This window comes from Bos mutus, chromosome 16 (assembly GCF_027580195.1).
Source record: "Bos mutus isolate GX-2022 chromosome 16, NWIPB_WYAK_1.1, whole genome shotgun sequence".
Lineage (NCBI taxonomy): Eukaryota > Metazoa > Chordata > Mammalia > Artiodactyla > Bovidae > Bos > Bos mutus.
The window spans coordinates 44776689-44800553 of NC_091632.1; the positions used below are offsets into that span (position 1 = coordinate 44776689).

General features: G+C 42.8%; 1 protein-coding gene across 1 annotated transcript in view; it reads left to right on the forward strand.

The window, feature by feature from the left end:
- VPS13D (vacuolar protein sorting 13 homolog D) overlaps nt 1-23865 on the forward strand; it is a 274678-nt gene that overhangs the window by 172057 nt on the left and 78756 nt on the right. Inside the window, 2 exon segments of the mRNA XM_070385275.1 lie at nt 2729-2863; nt 4025-4192. Coding sequence (XP_070241376.1) covers nt 2729-2863; nt 4025-4192 — 303 coding nt within the window.

The window sequence follows — 23865 nt, forward strand, 5'->3', positions numbered from 1 at the left end:
GAATATTGTAAAGTTGTCATTTCTCAAATTGATGTATAGATTCAATACAATCATTATGAAAAATCTAGCAATTTTTTTTTTTTTGTGGCAGATTGATAGGCTGATTCTGAAATTTACCTGGAAAGTGTAAAATGTAGCCAAAAATTCTGAAGAAAAAAGAACAGAGTTGAAGAGCTTACTATTAGACTTCAAAATTATTATAAAATTACAGTAATTAAGACAGTGTGGTATTGGCAGAAGACAGGGCAAAATGAGAATCCAGAAACAGACACATGAGTACAGTCACTTGACTTATGACAAAATTGCACTGTACCACGATAAGGGCAAGGGTGACCCTTCAATAAATATTATTAAGATGATAAGATACCTCCTGGAAAGAATGCTTCTTGATCTCTGCTTTCTATATATATATATATATATATATATATATATATTGTCCTGTTCAAGTAGGTTGTAGATTTGATGTGAAGAGTAAAACAAAATTCTACAAGGAAATATATGCAAATATCTCTGACCTTAGTGTAGATAATTTCTTAACTACCAACATAGAACGTTCCCATCATAAAGGGAAAGATTGTTAAGTTGGATTTCATTAAAACTAAGAATATTTGCTGTCAAAAAGCACCAAAGAGTGGTAAGACAAGTCACGGAATGGGAGAGGATGTTTGCAATGCATTCATGAAACAGACTTGTATATAGAATGTATAAGAAAAACACCTACAAAACTATAAGGAAAAAACAGACAATCCACTGTGCAAATGAGAAAAAGCCTTGAGTAGGCACTTAACAAAAAAGTATATCCACAAGGCTGATGTGTATATTATCAGGTGCTTAATCTCATCCTTGAACAAGAAAATGGGAGTTAGAATCACACAGAGTTAGCATTACACACCCATCAGAACATTGTTTTTTTAAAAAGCTTTCTATACCAAGTGTTGGCGAGGATGTCGCCTAACAGGAAATTTCATAGGCTGCTTCAGGGGAGCCAAACCAGTTCAGCTGCTTTGGAAAACTGTTCGGCAGCATAGGCTAAGGTTGAACATGTATATTCTTTATGACCCAGCAGTTCCACTCCCAGGTAGATATTAAAAAAAAAAAAAAAAAGATGTGTACAAATGTGCCCCAAAAGACACATCCAAGAATGTTCATAAGAGCGCTATTCATAAAAAAAAAGTTGGAAACAGCACAACTGTCCATCAGCAGCAGTGGTTGAATAAATTGTGTTTTATTCACATGTTGGAATAGTGCATAGCACTGACAGTTAGATTTAAACTGCAGCTGTGTGCAACAACCTAGTGACTTGCACAGACTTAACATTGATGACAGAAGCCACATGCAACCACGTCCATACTGATGATTGCATTCAGGTAAAATTCAAAGCAGGAAAAACTCATCTGTAATGATAGAAGTCAAGACACAGTTGACCTTAGGGAACGAAGGAGTCGTGACCAAGAGTTCACAAGGGGGTGGTTGCTTCCAAGATAGGGATAATAACCACCTTTCTGGTCTAGGTGGTGGTTACTGGGTTGTGTTTCTGTTTAGTCGCTCAGTCGTGTCTGACACTTGGTGACCCCATGGACTGCAGCACACCAGGCTTGCCTGTCCATCACCAACTCCCGGAGCTTGCTCAAACTCATGTCCGTTGAGTCAATGATGCCTTCTGTCTTGTCCTCTGTTCCTCTTCTCCTCCTGCCTTCAATCTTTACCAGCATTGGGGTCTTTTTAATGAGTCAGCGCTTTGCATCAGGTGGCCAAAGTATTGGAGCTTCAGCTTCAGCATCAGTCCTTCTAATGAATATTCAGGATTGATTTCCTTTAGGATTGACTGGTTTGATCTCCTTGCAGTCCATGGGACTCTGAAGAGTCTTCTCCAACACCACAACTCAAAAGCATAAATTCTTTGGTGTTCAGCCTTCTTTATGGTCCAACTCTCACATCTATACATGACTACTGGGAAAACCATAGATTCGACTATACAGACCTTTGTCAGCAAAGTAACATCTCTGCTTTTTAATACGCTGTTTGGATTTATCATAGCTTTTCTTCCAAGGAGCAAGCGTCTCTTACTTTCATGGCTGCAGTTATCATCTGCAGTGATTTTGGAGTCGAAGAAAATAAAGTCTGTCACTGTGGTTGTGTTTACTTGGAGAAACATCATTGAAACATTCATTTGATGAGTACACCTTTCCATATGAGTGGTATATTTCAGTCAAAAAGTAAAACATGGGACTTCCCTGGAGGTCCAGTGGTTGAGAATCTGCCTTCCAGTACAGGGGGACAAGGATCGATCCTTGGTTGGGAAGCTGGGGTCCCAGATGCCTCATGGCCAAAATACCACAACATAAAATCAATATTGTAATAAATTCAATGAAGACTTTAAAAATGGTCTACATTAAAAAATCTGGAAAAAAAAGAAAGTAAAACATGACAAACATATAGGTCCAAAACAGATCATAAAGAATTATGCTGTGAAGCTAAAGTATTTATTTCTATGTGAATAATATGTTACTTTGAATGATACATGTGTGTGTGTGTGTGTGTGTGTGTGTGTGTGTATAGTGTGTTTCTTCCTAATGTTTACCTGGAAAATCCTTATTTATGAATATCATAATCTTGACTCCCATTGGAAAGTTGACATGACTTGTAGCTTTCATGGAATCCAGAATTACAGTACCGTGGAAGGCCATCGTATGGCTGAAGTGTGTTGTTGCCTTTCTTCCCTAACTAGGCCCTGAAAAGCACCTTGGGATTTCCATTGATTCGATTTGAAGACGCTGTGATCAATCTGGATCCATTCACTCGAGTGCATCCCTATGAGACCAAGGACTTCATCATCAATGATATCCTCAAACATTTCCAGGAGGTGAGCTTTGGAGTGGTACTCGGTGGCTGGAAGCACGAGCAGAATGCTTCTTTTAGTAGTTTGGGAATTCTGGTTACTGAGACGTTATTGCCAACAGCCCAGCTGAACATTTCAGCCCTGACCATTGTGTTATGGGGTCAGGTCACAGCCCACGAAGTCCACGCACATCATGAAAATACCCAAACAGTGCCTCTGACTTACAAGCTGTTAGTCTTGTTTCTTAGAACTAGTCTCAGGACCTTCCACTAGATCAGTCACAACTCTTACCAAGAGTTTAATTGATGCTTTCATGATAACACAAGACTGTGAACTCTGTTTACCGGGCATGGGCTTACTTTCAACAACCACACCAGTGTTCTTGGAACATATGAGATCCTGCCCTAGAGATGAACTTAAATTTTTTTTTAATCAAGTTTGGCATTTTCCATTTTGCATTTATTATCCTGACTGCAAAGAACAAAATGCAAAGCCAACGCATACATACTCTTCAATGACTAGATAGGTCAAGATCATATCAAACTTATTAGCCATCAGAGGTGAAGTATGTCCTGTTCTTGTTGCCGCCTCTCCCTCTCCCTCTTCCTCTCCCTCCCCCTCCCTCCTTCCTTCCTTCCTTGACCTCGCTCACCAGTGATGTTTCTACTGCACTGTGAGGAGTATGGGGTAGTGGATGTCACTGGACAGTGGAGTCAGGCTGTGGAGGTCCAGGAGGTTGGGGGGTGTGGAGTAGGTCTGAGCTTGCCTGCTCTATGCATACCGCCTGTTCCACAGACTCCGAGGGGCTCCACATCCCTCCCTCACTTTCCTTTTAAAATTCTCTCTGCTGCTTATTGATTTCATATTTATAGAACGATGGAAAGGAGAGTGCGATGTGCATACTAATAAATACTTGTAGAGTCTTTCCTGTTTCATAGCTTTTTTCTTCTAAATGGCTTTGAAGAGTACATATGAGAGTATTGAGGATAACCTCTGGGATGTGTATTGGGAGAGGTTTAGGGTGGAGCTTAGGAAGGGCAGGAGCTCACAGTTGATGAGAAATAAAGAGCAACTGGTGGTGGGAATGGAGGGCAGGACTGATTTATAACCTTTTTGCTTGGGACACTCAACCTGCAGATGTAAAAAGAGGCTGGTCTTTTCTTCTCTCCCTGCTGCATTTGACAGGAACTCCTCAGTCAGGCAGCCCGGATCTTGGGGTCGGTGGACTTCCTTGGCAACCCCATGGGGCTTTTGAATGACGTTTCTGAAGGGGTGACTGGACTGATAAAGTATGGAAACGTTGGGGGCCTTATAAGAAATGTTACCCATGGAGTATCAAATTCTGCTGCCAAGGTAAGCAAATGGAGGTGTGGTTCCACTGGAATCAGCCTCAAGAGTCCTCTCCATTACTGTGGTTCTTTTATAATGAATAGGTTGTGAAAGTTGCATGCACGGCCTGGGCTTCACTGCCCGAATGCCCTGTCTTCCCCTCACCTCCTGTAACCAGGCCCCGGCCCGCCGAGCGCACCTCTGCACTGCCTCTGCTTCCTCCTCTCCGTCCCCACTGCCTCTGTCCATATGCTGGTTGTCTGTTTCCAGGGCCACTGTCATAGCCTCCTGGCCCCGGACTTCACCACAGCTTTCACAGTGCTGCCAGCATGAACTCGCTTCTTATTTTATTTATGTAAGGATTTTTTGATGTGGACCATTTTTAAAGCCTTTATGGAATTTGTTGCAATACTGCTTCTGTTTTGGATTTTTGACCTCGAGGCATGTGGGATCCTAGCTTCCCAATGAGGATCAAACCCTTGCCCCCTGCGTTGCAAGGTGAAGCCTTAAACACTGGACCACCAGGGACATCCTTGAACTCTCTTTTTAAAACATAGTTTGATTGTGCCATTCTTCTGCCTAAAATCTACCAGTTATTCCGCACAGCTCACCGGATAAAATCCAAACTGAGGTACAGCCTTCCAGAGTGAAGCGAGCCTGTAAGTCCCCTGCAGGATGGCAACAATGTGATTCTCCTGTGTCTTGTGCTCTAGTTGGCTTTTTTGTGCATTGGCCTCCTGTTTGGTGGCCATCTTGTTATTCCACAGTTTAATTTTTGGCGGAAGCTGACGTTACATGTGAAGCTGGAAAAGGTGAAGGTAGTTGAAGGTGGTGGGGAGGGGGGTTGCCATTTCATAACATACAAAACGCATCTAAAGACTCTGCTTTCCTCCCCTTCCTGTCAGCTCACCGTAGAGTCCTTTTAGAGACCGTCCTTTTCATGAATGAACGAGCGTTGGGAAAGCACCTGTACTCCCCACTTGTTTACTGTAGTGCGTTGCCGTGGCAAAGTCACAGGCCCATTTGTGTCATGACCATGAGGATGGTGGCTTCAGTGTAGAGAGCCATTCAGGTGCCACATGGGAATTCGTGATTACAAGCAGGGAAGGAGATGGAATTGAACAGCCAACATTTCTGTGTTGCGAAACATTCTTGGTAACAGTGTATGCAAGTTGGAAATTTATTCCTGTTTTCCACACGCTTTCCTAGGGATGATGGTCCTTTAATCAGATCAGTTTCTTCAGTACCAGCAGATCTCTTTTTATTGCGCCTCACAGATTGTTTACAGTTGTTTACAAATTGAAGGCTTGTGGCAGGCCTGCGTGTCCAGCAAGTCTGTCAACACCATTTTTCCAACAGCATCTGCTCACTTTGTGTCTCTGTCACATTTGGTAATTCTTGAAATATTTCAGTCTTCTTCATTATGATTATATTTGTTGTGGTGATAAGTGATCTTTGATGTTAATTTTGCAAAAAGATTATGATTCACTGAAGACTTGGATGGTGGTTAGCATTTTTTAGCAATAAGGTATTTAAAAAATTAAGATAGGTGCCTTATATTTTTAGACACAGTGCTGTCGTGCACTTGATCAACTGCACTGTTGTATAAACATGACTTTATGTTCATTGGGAAATCAAAAAATCTGTGCAACTCACTTTATTGCAATATTTGCTTTATTGTGGTGGTCCAGATCGAAACCCACAGTCTCTCTGAGGTACACCTGTGCTGGACTTAGAGTTAAACCAGAACAAAATGTACTGTTTGACTTGTGGTTCAAAACAGGCAGTACTCTTACTTTTAGAGAAAGGGTGTAATGTAGAGAAGCGAGAGACTTTCTAAATCGTGGTTTAGAAACACACTCAGGGTCAAAGTCTGAATGAGTCTGCACATTCCTGCCTTGAATCGTTGCCTCTGCTTCCCTTGGACCTTCAACCCTGAAGCAACATAAAAGTGGGACAGGTTCCTCAGTGTTCTCTTAGCTACTGAACTGGTTATAAAATTATGCACTTAACATATTTACTTCTGTGCACCTGTAGCTTATATAACTTTGTGCCTCAGCTATACTTCAAAAAAAAAATTTAATGTAAATGCTTAGTTTAAGGATCTTACTTAATTTTTTAAAACTAATTAACATAGGACAGTGTCTTTGTTTTTATACTTAGTTTTTTATTTTTGTTCCCCTGGGCTTTGTTTTCACTTGAAAAATACAAGACACATCATTTATTTAGAGGTCTTCCTTAACCTGGAATATGCCCTGACATTATGGCTTACTGTGAAAATAAAGTTAGGTATGACATTACAAAAATTTTGAAAAACACAGACTGAACAAGAGAAAGGGGTTTTCATTTTGACTCTTTGGTTTGCATCAATGTAAAATCTTTAGACTTTGGTCACCAGGAAACCATTGTGCTGTGCTAAGTTGCTTTAGTCATGTCTGACTCTGTGTGACCATAGCCCATGAGGCTCCTCTGTCCATGGGATTCTCCAGGAAATAATACTGGAGTGGGTTGCCATGCCCTCCTCCACAGGATCTTCCCAACCCAGGGACTGAACCCATTGTCTCTTAATGTCTCCTGCATTGGTAGGTGGGTTCTTTACTACTAGCGCCACCTGGGAAACCATTAATGCCCTTGAAATGAAAACCAGTGTCTTATGGTCTACGGGGGGTGGGTCTCAGGCTCTGGGAGTGGGAGAGCCACACTCCGTTGGGCCAGTTTGGCCATTAGGACCCTCTGGCTACCTTGTGGTTGAGAATGAAGATGTGGGGAATTTGCCCCAACTCTTCTTGCCTGGAGAATCCCAGGGATGGTGGGGCCTGGTGGGCTGCCGCCTATGGGGTCGCACAGAGTCGGACACGACTGAAGCGACTTAGCAGCAGCAGCAGTAGCTCCACAGGTGAGACTGGGTGCCTTTTTCCAGAGTTTTTCTGCAACATCCCCATGGAAAGGGTCGGCCCTTTCTTTAATTCTCTCTCATTCAGGGGCATCTCATTTATCTCCAGGTTCCTCTGTTTCCCCTGGAAAAACTTTTTGAAGCTTGAGGGTCAGAGTAAGAATATAACTTGAGCAGAAGGGAAGGCAGAATACTTCTTGCCTCTGTTCTCACCCCTAAGTCCATCCAAAGGCCTGCGTGGCAGTGTGCCTGTGTTTGCTGGATATCGTGCTTTATCTTGTTGTTGGATTTGCATAAGGGTACTTGAGTGGGAACCCTGCCTCCCAGAGGGTTGGTGTCCTTCTTCATGTTTTTTCTTGCCTTTAGTGAGCTAATCAGAGTGGGCATCACAGACTGCTACTCAGAGGAATAGCTGTGTAATTTATTTTGATACCCCAAACCCTGGATGTGCTATAGCAATTAGTCCACATTATCTATCATGAGAAAGCAAAGAAACTTAAAATTACCACTTCCTTTTGGAAATGGTAGCGTCAAAGACCAGGTCTGTCCGCTGAATGCCCATTCAGGTCATCTGTGATTCTGCATGTATGCAATTTGGCTGCAGATCTCCGTTTTCTTGTAGTTTTGTGGGTTGCAATCAGACCTTTCATGTTGCTTTGGGGGAATGTTTTGTTTGCTTTTCTGTGTATACAAGAAGAGTTTAAGGAAGTGCAAATGACCACAGTAATCAACTGTTGGCCTGTGGGAAGTATTCCTTTAAAGAGTGCTTGAGTTCCAGTGATTAAAGAACGGGGTCAGACAAGGCAGAACTGCACCTCACCAAGCCCCCTCCCACCAGCCCCTCTTGGCTGCAAAGTCCAAAGGGCTTGGTTTAGTCGGCTTTGGATGGAGTGGAATAGCCCCATAAACCTCTTAAAATTAATTATAAATATTGTGTGTGTGTATTTTCTTGGAACAAAGATCTGAAGTTTTTATTGGATTGTCAGAGACTTCATGCCTCTTGAGATCATAAGTCACTATTGCAGACATAGGGTTGAGTGCTGAAGGCACCTAGTAGTCAAAAACCTGGGTTCTGTCCATTCCTGCTTTTAAATAACCTACCTGTCTGTCTCAAGAGATTTTAGTCTTTTGTTTTTGTTTTGTTTAACCTGTAAGAAGGTGTTGGTACTTTGCCTTATCTCCACTGACCCGAGGAGCAAAGGAGATGAAGAGGTAACAACCCTCTCCCTCGAGGTAAAAGGAAAACCATTCTGTCATAAGAACGTAATAGATCTGCAGGTCTTAGTTGTCTGTGGGTAGATATGAATTCTTCACAGAACATTTTTAATCTCCAGTCTATCATGTCCACTTCTGGAATTTCTTATTATATTTTAAACTTTTGTTTACCTTATTTACTGTTAGCATCAAGGAGGTACAACTAGGAGGTAATCTCTGCCTTGTATCCCCTTTATTTCTCTTAGCCTCTTCTTCTGGTCTCCAAACCCCCAGAAATCACCTATGGATTCCAGATCAAAGGTGATATGATTTAGGGTTAGCCACCAAGCTGTGAGCATCTGTCCATGATCCCTTTGCCTGGATCTTGACAAAAGAACTCACACCCTTTGAGTAGAACTCAGAGATCTGATCCTGTTCCTAAGGCCATGACAAGATGGTTACTCCTGGAATCCTTTCTAGGAATATGATTTATTTAAGAAAGGCACAGCATTTCAGATTCTAAAACCTTGTCAGAGGAGCAGGTTTCTCTCTGCAACATGAACGAAAAAAGCATACTTTTCCCTTGTTGGGTGTCATTTGAATATAAGACCCTCTAACCTCTCTGAAAGCCAGAGAATTCACGGCGGGGGGACATCCATTGAACAAATTTCCTCTCTTAGACTCTCATTCCCTTCTCTCTGTAATTATTTTGTGATTATTTTCATTATTTATAGGAAAATTGCATAGTTATTCTTAAATTTTTTTTTTAAGTTCTTTGTAAACTAAGAAAGTCTCAGATGTTAATAGTAGAACAAATGATTCCATTCTCTTTTCTGCCCCTGTAGAAACTCAGTGTTTTCTCTGCACAGCTGTCATCTGGTCTTCCTAAGGGAAGAAAGCCAATAGCATAATTTCTTCCAGCAAAGGAGTGGAGTACTTTTGATCATCATCATCTGCTCTGTCCCACTTTCCATCCCTCTCTTTGTGTCCTCATCAAGGCAATATAAGACGCTCTTCATCTTGGGTACTTTTCTGATCCCAGTAGTGTTTTGACTCTACACTCATGTGAATGCAAATACTTTAATAACTTTCTCTGTAAAAACATTAATTTATATATTTTTAATTGGAGGATAATTTCTTTACAATTTTGTGTTGGTTTCTGTCATACATCAACATGAATCAGCCATAGGCATACATATGTCCCCTCCCTCTTGAACCTCCTTCCCACCTCCCACCCCATCCCACCCCGCTAGGTTGTCACAGAGCACTGCGTTGAGCTCCCTGTGTCGTGCAGCAAATCCCCACTGACTATCTGTTTTACATAGCGTGATGTGTATGTTTCAATGCAGCTGTCTCAGTTTGTCCCACCCTCTCCTTCCCCCACTGTGCACACAGACTGCTCTCTATGCCTGCATCTCTGTTGCTACCCTGCAGATAGGTTCATCAGTACCATCTTTCTAGATTCCATGTATATGCGTTAATATAGAATGTTTGTTCTTCTCTTTGTGACTTCTTGTTCAGTCGCTAGTCATGTCTGGCTCTTTGTGACCCCATGGACTGCGGTACACCAGGCTTCCCTGTCCTTCACTGTCTCTCAGAGTTTGCTCAATTCATGTACATTGCGTCAGTGATGCTATATAACCATTTCATCCTCTACTGCCCCCTTCTCTTCTGGCCCTCAGTCTTTCCCAGCATCAGAGTCTTTTCCAATGAGTCAGCTTTTTGCATCAGGTGCCCAGAGTATTGGAGCTTCAGCATCAGTCCTTCCAATGAATATTCAGGGTTGATTTACCTTAGGATGAACTGCTTTGGTCTCTTTTCTGTCCAAGAGACTCTCGAGAGTCTTCTCTGGCACCACAATTCAAAAGCATCCATTCTTCAGCGCTCAGCCTTCTTTATGGTCCAACTGTCACATTTGTCCATGACTACTGGAAAAACCATAGCTTTGACTACATGGACCTTTGTCAGCAAAGTGATGTCTCTGCTTTTTGATACACTGTCTAGGTTTGTCATAGCTTTCCTTTCAAGGAGCAAGTGTCTTTTAATTTCATGGCTGCAGTCACTGTTCACTGTGATTTTGGAGCCTCAGAAGAGAAAATCTGTCACTGCTTCTACTTTTTCCCCTTCTATTTGCCGTGAAGTGATGGGACTTGGTGCCACGGTCTTAGTTTTTTGAATGTTGAGTTTTAAACCAGCTTTTCCACTCTCCTCTTTCACTCTCATCAATAGTTCTTCTTCAGTTAGTTCTTCACTTTCGGCTTTTAGAGTGGTATCATCTGCATATCTGAAGTTGTTGGTATTTCTCCTGGCAATTTTGATTCCAGCTTGTGATTCATCCAGCCCAGCATTTCACATGATGTACTCTGCATGTACTTTCTGACTTACTTCACTCCATAATAGGCTCTAGTTTCATCCACCTCATTAGAACTCACTCAAATGCATTCCTGTTTATGGCTGAGTAATATTCCATTGTATATATGTAACACAACTTCTTTATTCATTCTTCTGTCAATGGACATCTAAGTTGCTTGCATCTCCTTGCTGTTGTAAATAGTGCTGCAGAGAACATTGGGGGTACGTGTGTCTTTTTCAGTTATAGTTTTTGCCTGTTTTTGACTAAGAGTTTTTTCATCAAAGTCAGTTATTGTTCATGGAATTTAAATTTTTGTTCCATATTCACTAAAGGTTAGTTTTACTGATAACTTTTAGAGTTGTGTGATGGGTTTATTTCTCTCTTTGACTTTGGAGCATTTAATTTCTACCAAGCTCAGACTTCCCAGCTCAAATTCTACAGATCTAAATTTTTGTCAAGGAAATATGAAATTTCTCTTAGTTTTAGTTAATAACATTTTATTCTATATAGCTTTAGCCATTGTTTTATTGTTTTAAATCAGTTTTATTTGTTGTGAATTGGATAAAGACCTAATATGTTTCTTGGTACAGGCAGCATTAGTAGGAAAAAGATGCAGGAACAAGGTTGAAACTCCCTGTCTCTTTATGGAGAACATACTCACTCATAAACATTAATTGAACATCTTCTCTTTGTCAGGCCTTCTTCTAGGCTTCTTATATACATTGTCTTGTGTATGTTAAGCTCTATTCTTCAAATCAGGAAACTGAGACTTAAAGAGATTTTTTTCAAGGTCGTGCAACTAAAAATGACAGGAATGATATGAAACCAAGTCCAGCTAATTCTAAAGACCTTGTTTTTTCCCCTGTATGTTGTTTCTCCTTTGTGTGTATGAGGCTTTCTTCCAGGCACTAGAGAGACCATGAAAAATTAATTACTGTTAGTTTTCCACCAGAAGCTTATTACTTGACATCACTTGGTTAGCTTGTAAGATGACCGCTGTCACATCACCTCTGTCATAAGGCAGGCTCTCAGGGAATGGTGCTGGTTGTGGCCATTCTTGGGGCTACCCTGATGGCTCAGTGGTAAAGAATCCGCCTGCCAGTGCAAGCGATTCAAGTTTGATCCCTGGGTTGGGAATATCCCCTGGAGGAGGAAATGGCAGCTGATTCCAGTATTCTTGCCTGGGAAACCTCATGGACAGAGGAGCCTGGCGGACTACAGTCCATGGGGTCGCAAAGAGTCAGACACAACTGAGTGACTAACACGCATGAAGCAAGTGAAGCGGGAAAGAGACAGTGGGAAATTGAGACTGTTTGGATAGTTCAGTGGGAAACCTAGCTAGCACTTTAGATGGTATTTTGTTCTTTGGTCTTTTCTTGGGGTACCGTGTGTGGAGGAGCCACTTCCCTTCTAAGAGAGCCTTTCACTGGCCTTTTGTGCCTACAAAACCAGATCTGGGCACAGCAGTGATCCAGTGGAAACCGGCTTGTGTCCGTGCACCCAGAGATTCTCAGCCAGCCCCTGCCACTAGCCAGCCTTCTATCATATATACTGTGACCTGATTGAGGGCAGAGAAGTCCATCTGCCTTTTGTTTAAGATAAACAGCATTTGTTTGTATTTGTTTTGTAGGCAGTCTATTTATAAGGCTCAACTGAGACTAAGCCACTGTTTATTCAAGGCAAAAGTTTTATCTTTGCACAAAAGAATGTACTAGAGTGCCTGCCTGCATGGATTCTGAAGGGAAAAAGGCAATTTATGACTTGTATCTGTTTTTGTCATTATGTATGACTGCTCCATTTTATAGTTGAGCTGATTATCCCCATAATAGCTTTTCCATGTACCTATAAGCAAGGCAGAGGTGAATGCCTTCTTATAAGCATTGGGGCTTTCGTGTGTTTAAGTTGGCATAAAACTTTAGGTTAAATGAAATTCACTTCAGACAGTGATCTATCCCTTTGAGAATGTAGAGTTTTCTATTTTCAAAACGACTTTGATCCGAAATAAGTCACCCAAGGGATTTCTTTTCCAGCCAAGAGGAGGTGCCTTGAAGTTGTTGTATGTAGAGAAATGACTCAAATTCTTGGCAACAGAGCTTTTGTTTTATTTTCCTCTGATAACCTTGAATACTAAAATGATTCCCTTAGTCTGAGCTCTTTTTGGTTAGAGGCAAATAATTTTAGATGCTGAATGACCCAGCAGTGACCTATCCTAACTTGGTCAAACCTCAAATATTTGTGGGAATTGGAAGTGTGTTGGGCGGGGATGGGCAGGTCTGGTGGAGGCATGAGAATCCCACGAGCGGCCAGAATTCCCAGACCATCCCCACCTGCCCCACTGAGCACCCTTGCGCCTAAAGGAGCCTGGTGAGTGGGGCTTAGCCTTCCTCTTGGTCCACCCTCATCAAGCAGCTCAGCCAGAAGTAGGAGGGAATGACACCACCACTGATGCTCTGTTTTTGAAACAGGAAGATTGGAAGAGTTTAAAACTTGTCTTCATTTCTTGGTCGTAGTTCAGTTAAGAGTCAGGTCGTTAGTTATCTTCTTAGACCAAACATCTCATGTTTCAGAGGAATTCACTCTGTCTTCCAACACTGTAGTCTATGGTGGTGGAAAAGTCTGCTCAGTTGCTGAATTGAAAAGAGAGGAAATATTTGTGGCCCCCAAAGAGTAGTGGTTTTCTACCCTCGTGTAAACATGGTGAGTAAAAGAATAATATGTTCAGGCTTTTCTTAGGTTGACCGGTTACCCCCAGAGAGGTGGTAGTTCATCTCTTTTCTGCATTTCAATCAGTATTTGGCCCCTCTTGAAAAATTGTGACGAACTGAAGATGAGACAAACTATAACCCATTTTTTATATATATAAACACATGACCATAGAACAAATCAAATTCTAATTCTTGGCAGTAAAAATCTGAACACTCACTCCGTTTGGAAGATCCCTTTGGTTTTCTTTCCCTCTTTCTCCCTTGTAATTGTTATGTCTCTCTCCATTTTTGAAGAAAAGTTAAATCAAAGTGTTTTCTTAGGAGAAAGAGAGGATACTTTGGAATGCCATCCTTAAGAGTCAGAAAAGGATGTGGATAATGGAGCCATCATTTATTGGGTGGCTCCAGTATGTCAGGTAAGGAGAGATACTATCTCATTTAATTTTCACATGTACCTTCTAAGAAGGCTGGGTTATCTCTGCTTTACAGATAAGAAAAAGTAAGGTAAAGTCAGTTACCTTAATTAAAGTTTAATAATTAAGGAGCCATAAGTTTTAGGAAAAAGTAATTTGGGAGTCCGCATATTTTTTCTCCACATGATGCAACTTCTCAGATACAACCCTCTACCAAACCCAACCATTGTAGAAGCTAAAACACCAGCAGTCGAAATAGCATTTTAAAGTAAAGCTCAAACAGTTCTCCATTCATTCTCAACTTTTCCCCTCTGTATTGGACTTTGAGATTTTTCAACTGTGATTTCCAGGCTTTCTGAATTAATCTTTACTTAAATTGAGGAATCCCTATTCTCGAGTAAAAGGATTGAAATGGGACAAAAAGATTGAAAGAATTTTCCGTAACCAAACAGAAAGTGACTTAAAAGCATTTGCGGAAGCTGACTTTTACTGTCTGGCACACTCCATGTGCTTCATTTAAGATTTATTCAGATTTAAATAATTCAGTTTACACACATAGGCCTTTCCTCTGATTTGCTTGGAGAGCAGACCTTTAGGCCACCTCAGCGTGTGCTCCAATAGCCAGTTTCCTCTAAATGTACATGTGAAATTGTACTTTTGTTAAGCCATTTACTGAACTTTACTACTATAAGTATTTCTAAACAAGTAGGCTGTCACTTTAAGATATTTGGTTTTCAGCATAGAGGTCATGAAAATAGGGAGATTGTGCTTTCCCACTATCAATTGAGGGCTTCCCTAGCAGCTCAGTGGTGAAGAATCTGCCTGTCAATGCAGGAGACACAGGTTTGATCCCTGGGTTGGGAAGATTTCTTGGAGGAGGAAATGGCAATCCACTCCAGTTTTCTTGGCTGAGAAAAGCCCATGAACAGAGGAGCCTGGCGGGCTATACAGTCCATGGGTCACAAAAGAGTCGGACACGACTTAGCAACTAAACAACAACTATCAACTGAAGGCAGAAAATAAACCCACTCTCTCCAACAGTCCTTTTCTTTCTTTGCTCACTTCCCTTTACTCCAAAGAACAGCTTTTCACGTTTTGTAGAGGTGTTTATGTCTCTGAGTTCTGCTGGCACATTGGCTTTCAGATGCTTAGTGATAAACCATTGCTGCAGTTTAGAAGCCAGTGGAGAATACTGGGGGAGGTATGTTGTCCTGAGAGTTTTATGGTTGGCTAGTTCTATTGACCTGATCTGAGCTTTGCTTCTTGGAGGAAAGGAGAAGTAAGGTTCCTTACTGGAATAATAATAATACCGCATTGTATTTGTCATGATTTTTAATTGTTGATGAAGGATTTATAGATATCTCATTCCATCTCTGGGCTTCCCTGGTGGCTCAGCTGGTAAAGAATCGCCTGCAATGCTGGAGACCTGGGTTTGACCCCTGGGTTGGGAAGATCCCCTGGAGGAGGGCATGGCAACCCACTCTAGTATTCTTGCCTGGAGAATCCCCATAGACAGAGGAGCCTGGCTGGCTACAGTCTGCAAAGAGTCGAGCAACTAAGCACAGCACAGCACATCCCGTCTCTGAGCCTGAAAGCAAGCAGGTGATGTTTTCCACCACTTCCACCACAACCTCCACCACCACCACCACCATGAAGAAACTGAGACTCAGCAAAAGAAAATGGCTTTCCCTAGATGGCCAGAAAGAAAGTGGTAGAGCTCTGGGCTTCTTTCCTGGTCTCTGACTTCTAGAACATTGCTGGGCAGTTATTTCTGGAATCTTACCAGACACCATAGCCACCAATATCTCCTTTTGAGACTTGGGTGTTCAGTTATCGGAGTTGTTGAGCATTGGTAGAACGCCTCCCCTGCAGAAGGGGTTTCAGAGAACATGGGGGGAGGGAAATGTATCTTTCCCTAAAGAGGCTTCTTGACTCATTCATTAACCATGTGCCATGTGTGTGAAATATGTGGGAGCTCACAAACAGGAAGTGTGATGAGAGCAGTTCTTTAGAGCACAGTGTTTTGTGGAGCAGAGACAGTGAAAGAAAATTTTCAGCTTCTGTCAGGAACAGAAATTACTTATAACATGAAGTAATTTCTGCATTGTTGGAGGTGAGTGGAGATAAGAGAGACCATGAAGAAGACATGATGGCACTTCCAGAAGGGGAGAGAGTCTGGCTGTGCCTTGGCTTTGCTCAGAACCAAATGATGATATGTCCAGGCTGGACTCTTCAGGGAGGCTCAACATGCCCTCCAGTGGCAGCTTGGAGGCCCAGGTGGTCAGTAAAGAGTAGCAGAGACACGCTGCATGTAGGTCACAGGCAAATGGCAGTGACGGCCTCTCGTTTCTTTTCTATTAAATGCCAGCAGGGAAACCCTTCTGTTCAATTTGTAGGAACAAGGACATTTCCTAGTTAGGCATGTGAGGAAGATGGAGATAAGGTCTGAAACTCAGAGCCAACTGGGGAAGTCAAGTAATGTGAAGAGAAAGCTGGCCACTCGGGTCATTTTCTGTTCTCCCACTCCTACGTGTGCACACCTCATCTTTGCACTGTTGTTCATGACTCTTCTTCTGTTTGGAATACCCTTCTCCCCAGTTTCTGGCCAAATGGCTCTGAGTGTGTAAGGTCCAGTCCAGATGCCCTCTGGATGGCAAGGTCCTCTCTGCCCTGAATTCCCAGGGCACTTTGTGCTTCCATGAAGGCAATGGCTGTATTTTTTCTTGGAAAAAAACTAACCATTTGTGCACATGTCTTCAACATCCATTTAACGTTTATCATTGTCAATCAGGTGCTCGGTCCTGTGGTAAATACTTAGGAAAGTAAGATTAAAATTTTTTTTTTAATGGATATGAAGCAGGTAAGGCAGATAAGAAGTCAGTAAGCATAATACAGAGGGACTAAGTTTTGCAGCTGGGATCTGGGCAAAACATTTGCAGTTTTGTGAGATAAGTGCTCTGGAGGTGAAGGGAAAAGAACACTTTATTCTGAATCTCAAGGATGAGATTGGCTTGAGATGAAATGTTTGATACAGCTGCGTATTTATTCATTTGCCTCCCGCAATAGACGTAAAGCTCCCAGAAGGCAAAGGTCTTACTGTCGTCAACTGTTGCCAGTATCCCTGAGACAGCCTTAAATATTTATCGTAAGAGGGTTGAGGTGATCCCAGTGGTAACCATGTGGGCTCTCCTTTATCTGGCGTGGCATTTTCACATGGTGTACTTTCAACAAATGAACTTCTGTGGTGGCTCAGCAGTAAATAATCCACCTGCCAGTGCAGGAGATGCAGGTTCTATCCCTGGTCCAGGAAGATCCCCTGGAAAAGGAAATGGCAACCCACTCCAGTATTCTTGCCCGGCAAATCCCATGGAGAGAGGAGCCTGAAGGGCTACAGTCCCTGGACTCACAAAAGAGTCGAACACATCTTAGTGACTAAACAACAACACTTTCAACAAATTGTTATGAAAATAAGTGAAACACCTGCTGGATTTTTAAATACCTAACTATTTTATGCTTTCATGTGGAGTAAACAGAAACTTTGGAAACGTTTGTGTATGACTTTCCTCTCAAACATGTCTGTAAGCTGACTGAGATGCATGGTGATTCTCTATGTATAGAAATACAGGAAGAAAAAGGCTGCTGACTTTCAGGATCCTGTTTCTTCTCCTCCATTTCCCACCACTCAGGTCTGGGATACGACCTGGATGGAAGGAGGCCAGGTGTGCATTATTGGATCAGGCCCAGTCTCCACAAGGTAGCAGGAAGCCTTGGAAAACTGTTACGGGGGAAGAAGGGAAACCCCAGTTCCTCTTAATCTAACGAATTAAAATATTTATGGAAATATCTGTTTGCTTTATTAGAGGAAAATGTTTAAACATTTCCTGCGAGATCTTGAATTTATATAACAACACGTTGGTTTGGAAATGATAGTTTTCAGTATTTTCACTGAAATGAAAATTCAGCAGAGCATGCTTCCCAAAACAGCCCATTGTTTCAGCTTTGCTGCCTTTGTTGTGTTTCAAAGCAGGATATTTTGGCCAGCTGGGGTATTTTCTCTTTATCGGTAACTTGGAAATTGGCATGGATGATGTCAAAGTTAGTGATATAAAGGCTCCTGACTTTCAGGATCCTGTTACTAATAGCTCCTGGTAGTTTTATAGAAATGTAACCTTTGTAGCATACTCCTGTTATTGTTTGATCTTCACAAACATAGTGTAAAAAAAACAAGTATTATTATTGCCACGTGAGTCACAGCAAGGGTAATTAACTCCTAGGGCTCAGCAGGGAGCTTGTGGAAGAGGACAGGACTCAGGACTCTGTGGCCCCCAGGCTCTTTCCCATAGACCACTTTGCTGCTCTAGAAAGCACCCTTTCCCTCTCAGGAATTAAAGCGCTTTCATGTCAGTGAAAAAAACTTAACCTTGCAACATCCTTAGGGGGCCAACAGGGCAGGTGATGGGAAATTCAGCCACACAGGTTGAATGATTTTGCTAGAATCATACAATCAACATTGGCACCAGTGGCTGGTGCTCAGGCCTCACGGTGCTAAGCTCACTGCTTTTCCCAGCAGAATACGTCTCCTGAGCAGAGGGCCAGAGGAGCTTTCTGACATGGAGAAAGTCTGTGGGAAAGTCTTTTTTCCAAGAGAGGGCTTCACTGTGCTGGCTGGGTTGTGTGAATGGTTGGTTCTAAAATCTCAGATGGACATGCAAATCTCTAGTCACAGAATCACTGAGAAGCAAAGCAAAAGGGGCAAAGCCAGGTAGATTTTTTTCAGGCTGATTCTAGAAATGCTTCCTACCTCTTTGGAATTTGTGTCCATTATTGTTAGCAAGGAGCCTGGTGTGCTGAAACCCAAGGAGTCGCAAGGAGTCAGACATGACTTAGCAACGGAACAACAATTGTTAGCAAGGAGAGTTTTGTAGGATTGCTATAGGGTGGCTGTTTAGAAATCAATTGGCAAGACAAACAGAGGTGCCTCAATGGCTGTTATATATAGTGAGAGAAAAATTCTCAGGACTGAACACAATGAATTTGCCATTTGTTTCTCTTTAAAAGTTAAAACACAGCAATGAAAATGTCTAACCTCAGTTTTTTGGTTTTTTTTTTAATTGAATTCTTTGAGAAGCCTCATTTGAGTAACACTTCATGTGGTAACAGCTCTAGCCACTCCTTTTCCATCGAAGCCCAGCTGATGTTCTTCCTAAGAGAGATCTCAAATCGAAAATTCCTCACACTCTTTCCAGATCAACATGGCAAAGCTGGCTCTTCCTGGGTTTGGAACCTCCACACACCCTCTGATACCTGTAGAAACACAGATCTGGGAAGGGATGTGACAATCAGCTTCTTGCCCTCTCAGATTGCAGTGGGAGTAATCTGTAGTAATCTGTGAGGCCCTCTCAGCTAATTAGCTTCAGGGCCAGCTCTAACACTCTGGCCACCAGGCTACAAGTCTGGCCTTGTCTCGGAGACAGGGTAGGCAGCTGTGGATATCCGCTTCTTCTCCTGCTGAGAACGAGGGAGAGAGAAGTAGTAGTGGGGTGTCCTTTTCTCACCATCCTTTATGTTGATTTCATCTCTTTGTATGTCTTTCTCCACACTGGACTGAGCTCCTTGAGAACAGGGGACTAAGTCATAGTCACCTTGGTATTTTTAACCCCAAGCACTGTGCCTGGTAAGAAGAAAGCCCCTGAGGGCTTGTTGAGCTGAAGGATCTGTTTTGTGTAAAGGTCACCTCACCTGAATGGCGGGGAAGGATGGGCTTTTTGAACACCTCACTTCACTAGTCCTTCACACGTCTCATCCAGCGAGTAAACCCCTGCAAAACTGTATCTCATCTGAAGACGAAACAAGACCCCCCCGCTCCAAAAGAAAACCCAAATAGGGGAATCCCTCTGTAACTAGATTGAGAGAGCAACTATTGAGATGAGATAGAGATAAAACTTTGATAGACACATTGTCTTTGATTAATACCAAAATTAACATAGCTTTGTTGGTTAAAATGAATTTTTTAAAGTTTCCCATATGCTTATCTGCATGTTAGTAATTATGATTGTTGTCATTGGGTTTCCTCTAAAGTTGTATGTAAGTTAAGAGAAAAAAGAAAAACGGAGGAATCCTCCAGTACTGGGTCTTAACCTAGAGAAGGCCGCCTGTCAAGCCCCTGGATGAGCCCTACAGATGCCTGGTTCCCTGGCCACTGGCCCAGAAGAACTTGATGTCAGGACACTCTAGTTTGAACTTGTGTCTCTTCTGATTCCTCCTCCAGAAAGGCTCTAACTGTGCAGCCTCTGGCTGCTGTTGGTACAATGGCTTGCATGCTGGCCCCGGTGGGTGACCAAGTTTGCCTGGCTGGCTCCCCTGCCCTCTCCTGTGCGTCTGAGTGGGGTGCGGGCCAGAGGACAGGCCTGCCTGGTGCGGGCTGGCTCTGTCCTCTCTAGAATAGGTGCCTGGAACCTTCGCTCTGTGCTTTTTAACTTTAATCTGGGACATTTTAACAAGACAGTCGACCAAATGGTGCCTGAGTTGTGACCCCTTGGCTGGGCTGGATGAAACCACTCTCTTTCTGTCTCCAGATGTTGGGGTTCAAGCCCTCAGTCACACAGTGCAGCCCCTCCACTCGCCCATCGGAGCCGGAGCAAGATCGCAAAGAGTTAACACTTGTGCTTTTTCGGAAAGTTATCTGTGAAGAGTATTAGTTGTTTAATAAAGCGTGCCTGCCCTCCGGATGAACCCGCCAGTGACTCTGCAGCTGGGGTCATTCCAAGTTCACGCGGTGGACTTTTGACTGCCTTCTGTGTCTGTGAAAACAGTCGGCAGCTCCTGCGGGGATCATTCATTCAGGCCTGTAACACAAAACTATTGCCAATGGGCACCTGCTGGGGCGGCTTCCCAGGAGGCCTGGGAGGGAAGATACCAGACTCTTCAGGCTTCTGCGGAGATAAGAACTGTGGGGGCTCCCAGGGAGCCTGCTAATCGGGCTGTGCTCAGACCCCACTGCCCGGCCCGCAGGCTGGTGTCAGGATGTATTAGGGAGCCCTGGTCCGATAGGATGTGAGCTAATTAAAGGCCTTCTACAAAGAGGAGAGGAGAGGGAGAGTGTGTGAAGAGGAGGAGGAGGAAAGGAGGAGACTTGGAGCACATTCCCCAGATTTCTAGCACATTCTTTATTCCCTTCTTTTGTCCCTCAGAACAGAAGAAAACAAAACTGGAGAGTCTGGACATTTGGTTACTTCTAATCTTAAATCGTCATTCATTCTACCTGATCCTGTTTTGGTTTTAGTTGTTGTTTCTATGGAATGACACGTGCCATCAAAGATATTTTGCCACATTTTCCCAGGAGACATTCTGCCCTTGAAATATTCTAGGTGGTTGGCTTGAATTTTGCCCCTTGCCCTGAATTGATTCCTCTGGGCAGTAAGTACCTATTGTGACATGTCCTAGGTTTTTTCCACTTTTCCTTGGCAAATCCACTTGCCAGCTGTAGGGGGTACTGTTGGGAGAGTTATATAAATTAATACACAATAAATGCTCTGATTGAATTTTAGATGGTGAGATGGTGGTGATGTGGTGTTATGGTTTGCATTGTCAGAGCAAACATCATCTCAAAAAGTACCAGCATAATTGTTGTCAATAATTATGTATTGGACTTCCCTTGTGGCTTAGAGGGTAAAGCATCTGCCTGCAATGCAGGAGACCCGGGTTTGATCCCTGGGTCAGGAAGATACCCTGGAGAAGGAAATGGCAACCCACTCACTCCAGTATTCTTGCCTGGAAAATCCCATGGACAGAGGAGCCTGGTAGGCTATAGTCCATGGGGCTGCAAAGAGTCGGACACAACTGAGTGACTTCACTCGGATAATTGTTGTCAATAATTATGTATTAGAGTCATTATGTATAGACTCAATTATGTATTAGAGTACATAATTATCTAGTCATAATTATGTACTAGCATAGTAATTCATTTTATACTCACACTGGCCTCAGGAAAAAAAATCACCTCAAAATGTTTGGTTTACTTGCACTTTTATTTATTTAGCCTATATATCCCTCCTCCCTCCAGCAAACAGTAAACTAATTTTATTCAAGTGTGGTTGATTTACAGTGTTGTGTTAGTTTTAGTCTCAGGTATACAACAAGGTGATTCAGTTACATATATTCTTTTTCATATTCTTTTCCATTATAAACTAACTTATTTATCCACCGGAGGGTACCTTCAAGTCTGTGTTATTTTCTTAATCGGTCTGGTAATGATACATTTCTTGAAAGCACTTTTGTTCACATACAAACCCAAGCCTTTATTCTGTCACTTCTGATACATTTCACATAAGCTTGACTGTGTGCAAAGAAACATTTAGATTAAGTTTGTACTACATGGTAACAATCTGAGGAAATTCCAATCAAAAGCCAGCAACCTGTTTCCTTCATTCTGGGCCGTTGGTGTATCTGCTTTGTCTGTGTTCCGTTGGCAGTATCTGGCTTTGTCTGTGTTCTGATAAGCAGTAACCACAATGTTAATTTTGTATTTCCTTGCCTTTTGTCTCATGTAATCTGTTCTCAAAGCTGACCAGGGGCTTGTTCACTGTCATGTGATTAGTGAAACAGTGGGATAATGAGCTTGATTGTGTGGAATATGTTAGTATATTATGTATAAGTGCTTTTTTGTTTGTTTTTAAATGATGAATAGATTTATTTAAACAATAGTACATACCATCATCATCTGCAAACTTAAATTGTGCAATCGCTAAATCGTGTCCAACTCTTTTTGAGACCGCATGGACTGTAGTCCACCAGGCTCCTCTGTCCATGGGATTTCCCAGGCAAGAATACTGGCGTGGGTTGCTATTTCCTTCTCCAGGGGATTTGCCTGACCCAGGGATGGAACCCATGTCTCCTGCATTGGCAGGCGCATTCTTTACCACTGAGCCACCAGGGAAGCCCTTTAGAAGTGCTACTAGCTCATATTAACCGACTGCTTCACTGAGTACCAGGTACTGTTGTAAGTCTTCACACGAATGGACTTGTTTAATCCTCACAATGACCCTGTGAAATGCTGATCCCCATTGAAACAAGAGGACACTGAGGCTCAGAGAAATTAAGAACTCGCCCAAGGCTATGCAGAGAGCTGGGCTGGGACCCAGGTTCTCTGACTCAGAGCCTATACTCCTGGCCCTGCCTAGTCCAAAAGTCACACCTGTCTGGTGGACTTCATTCATGGACACATCTGCAGTGTCAGATCTGTAGGAATTAACCATGTTAGGCTGCATTCTCAAGGAGGTGCCGAGAACCTGAGTCACAGCTTAAAGTCCTTCCCTGTAGTACTGTCTGTCATACGATTAGCTCTGGTAGGTGCTACAGCATTCAAGCCAAAGAGTGTGACTGAGAACAAGGAAATGCTCTAACCCTGTCCGAGATACTTAGTAAAGGCATTTCAACTTCAGTCTAGCTCCACACCCAGAGCTGACTAAATACAGATTTATATGCAAAACACATAACCTCCTATTAACGAATCTGTTATTTATCGTGTCTACACAGTAAGTTCACAGTGTCTTTGAACAGCTTAAAAACGCAAGGCTGTGTATGAGGCACAGAGGAAACAAACGTGAATTAAACAAGTGTGTCCCCCCTGCCCCACCACCACCCTGGGTCACAGTCCAGCACAGGCGACTGGAGGAGGAATTGTGTGCCTGCAAGCGTTCAGGTGCCAGGGCAGAAGTCTGGGGGGGTGGGGCACCAACAGGGCAGGGAAGCTGGGCTGCGCTGAATCTTGAAGTCAAGGAGATGTTGGCCACGTGGACAGGAGGCGGCAGGCACAGGAGAACATGGGGGGCAGCCCAGTCAGGAGGGACCCAGGAACACTGAGCAGCTGCACCAGTCCCAGGGCGGCGGGCCCCTGGGACCTGAGAGTGTGTGCTTCGTCAGCCTCTATTCCGAGAAGGCTGCCCTGCCATTTTACTTCTGTTTTCCCTCCTCTCCTCTTGCTGATTATAGATGAATTTAAAGGGGAAGAGACCTAACTGAATTTTTTACTCTTTAAACCTAGTATTGTTGTCATGATATGACTGTAATTTGCATACACAAAACTTTAGCTATTAACTTTTTGCAAGTATTTTTATATGTGTAAGTAGAATCTTTATGCC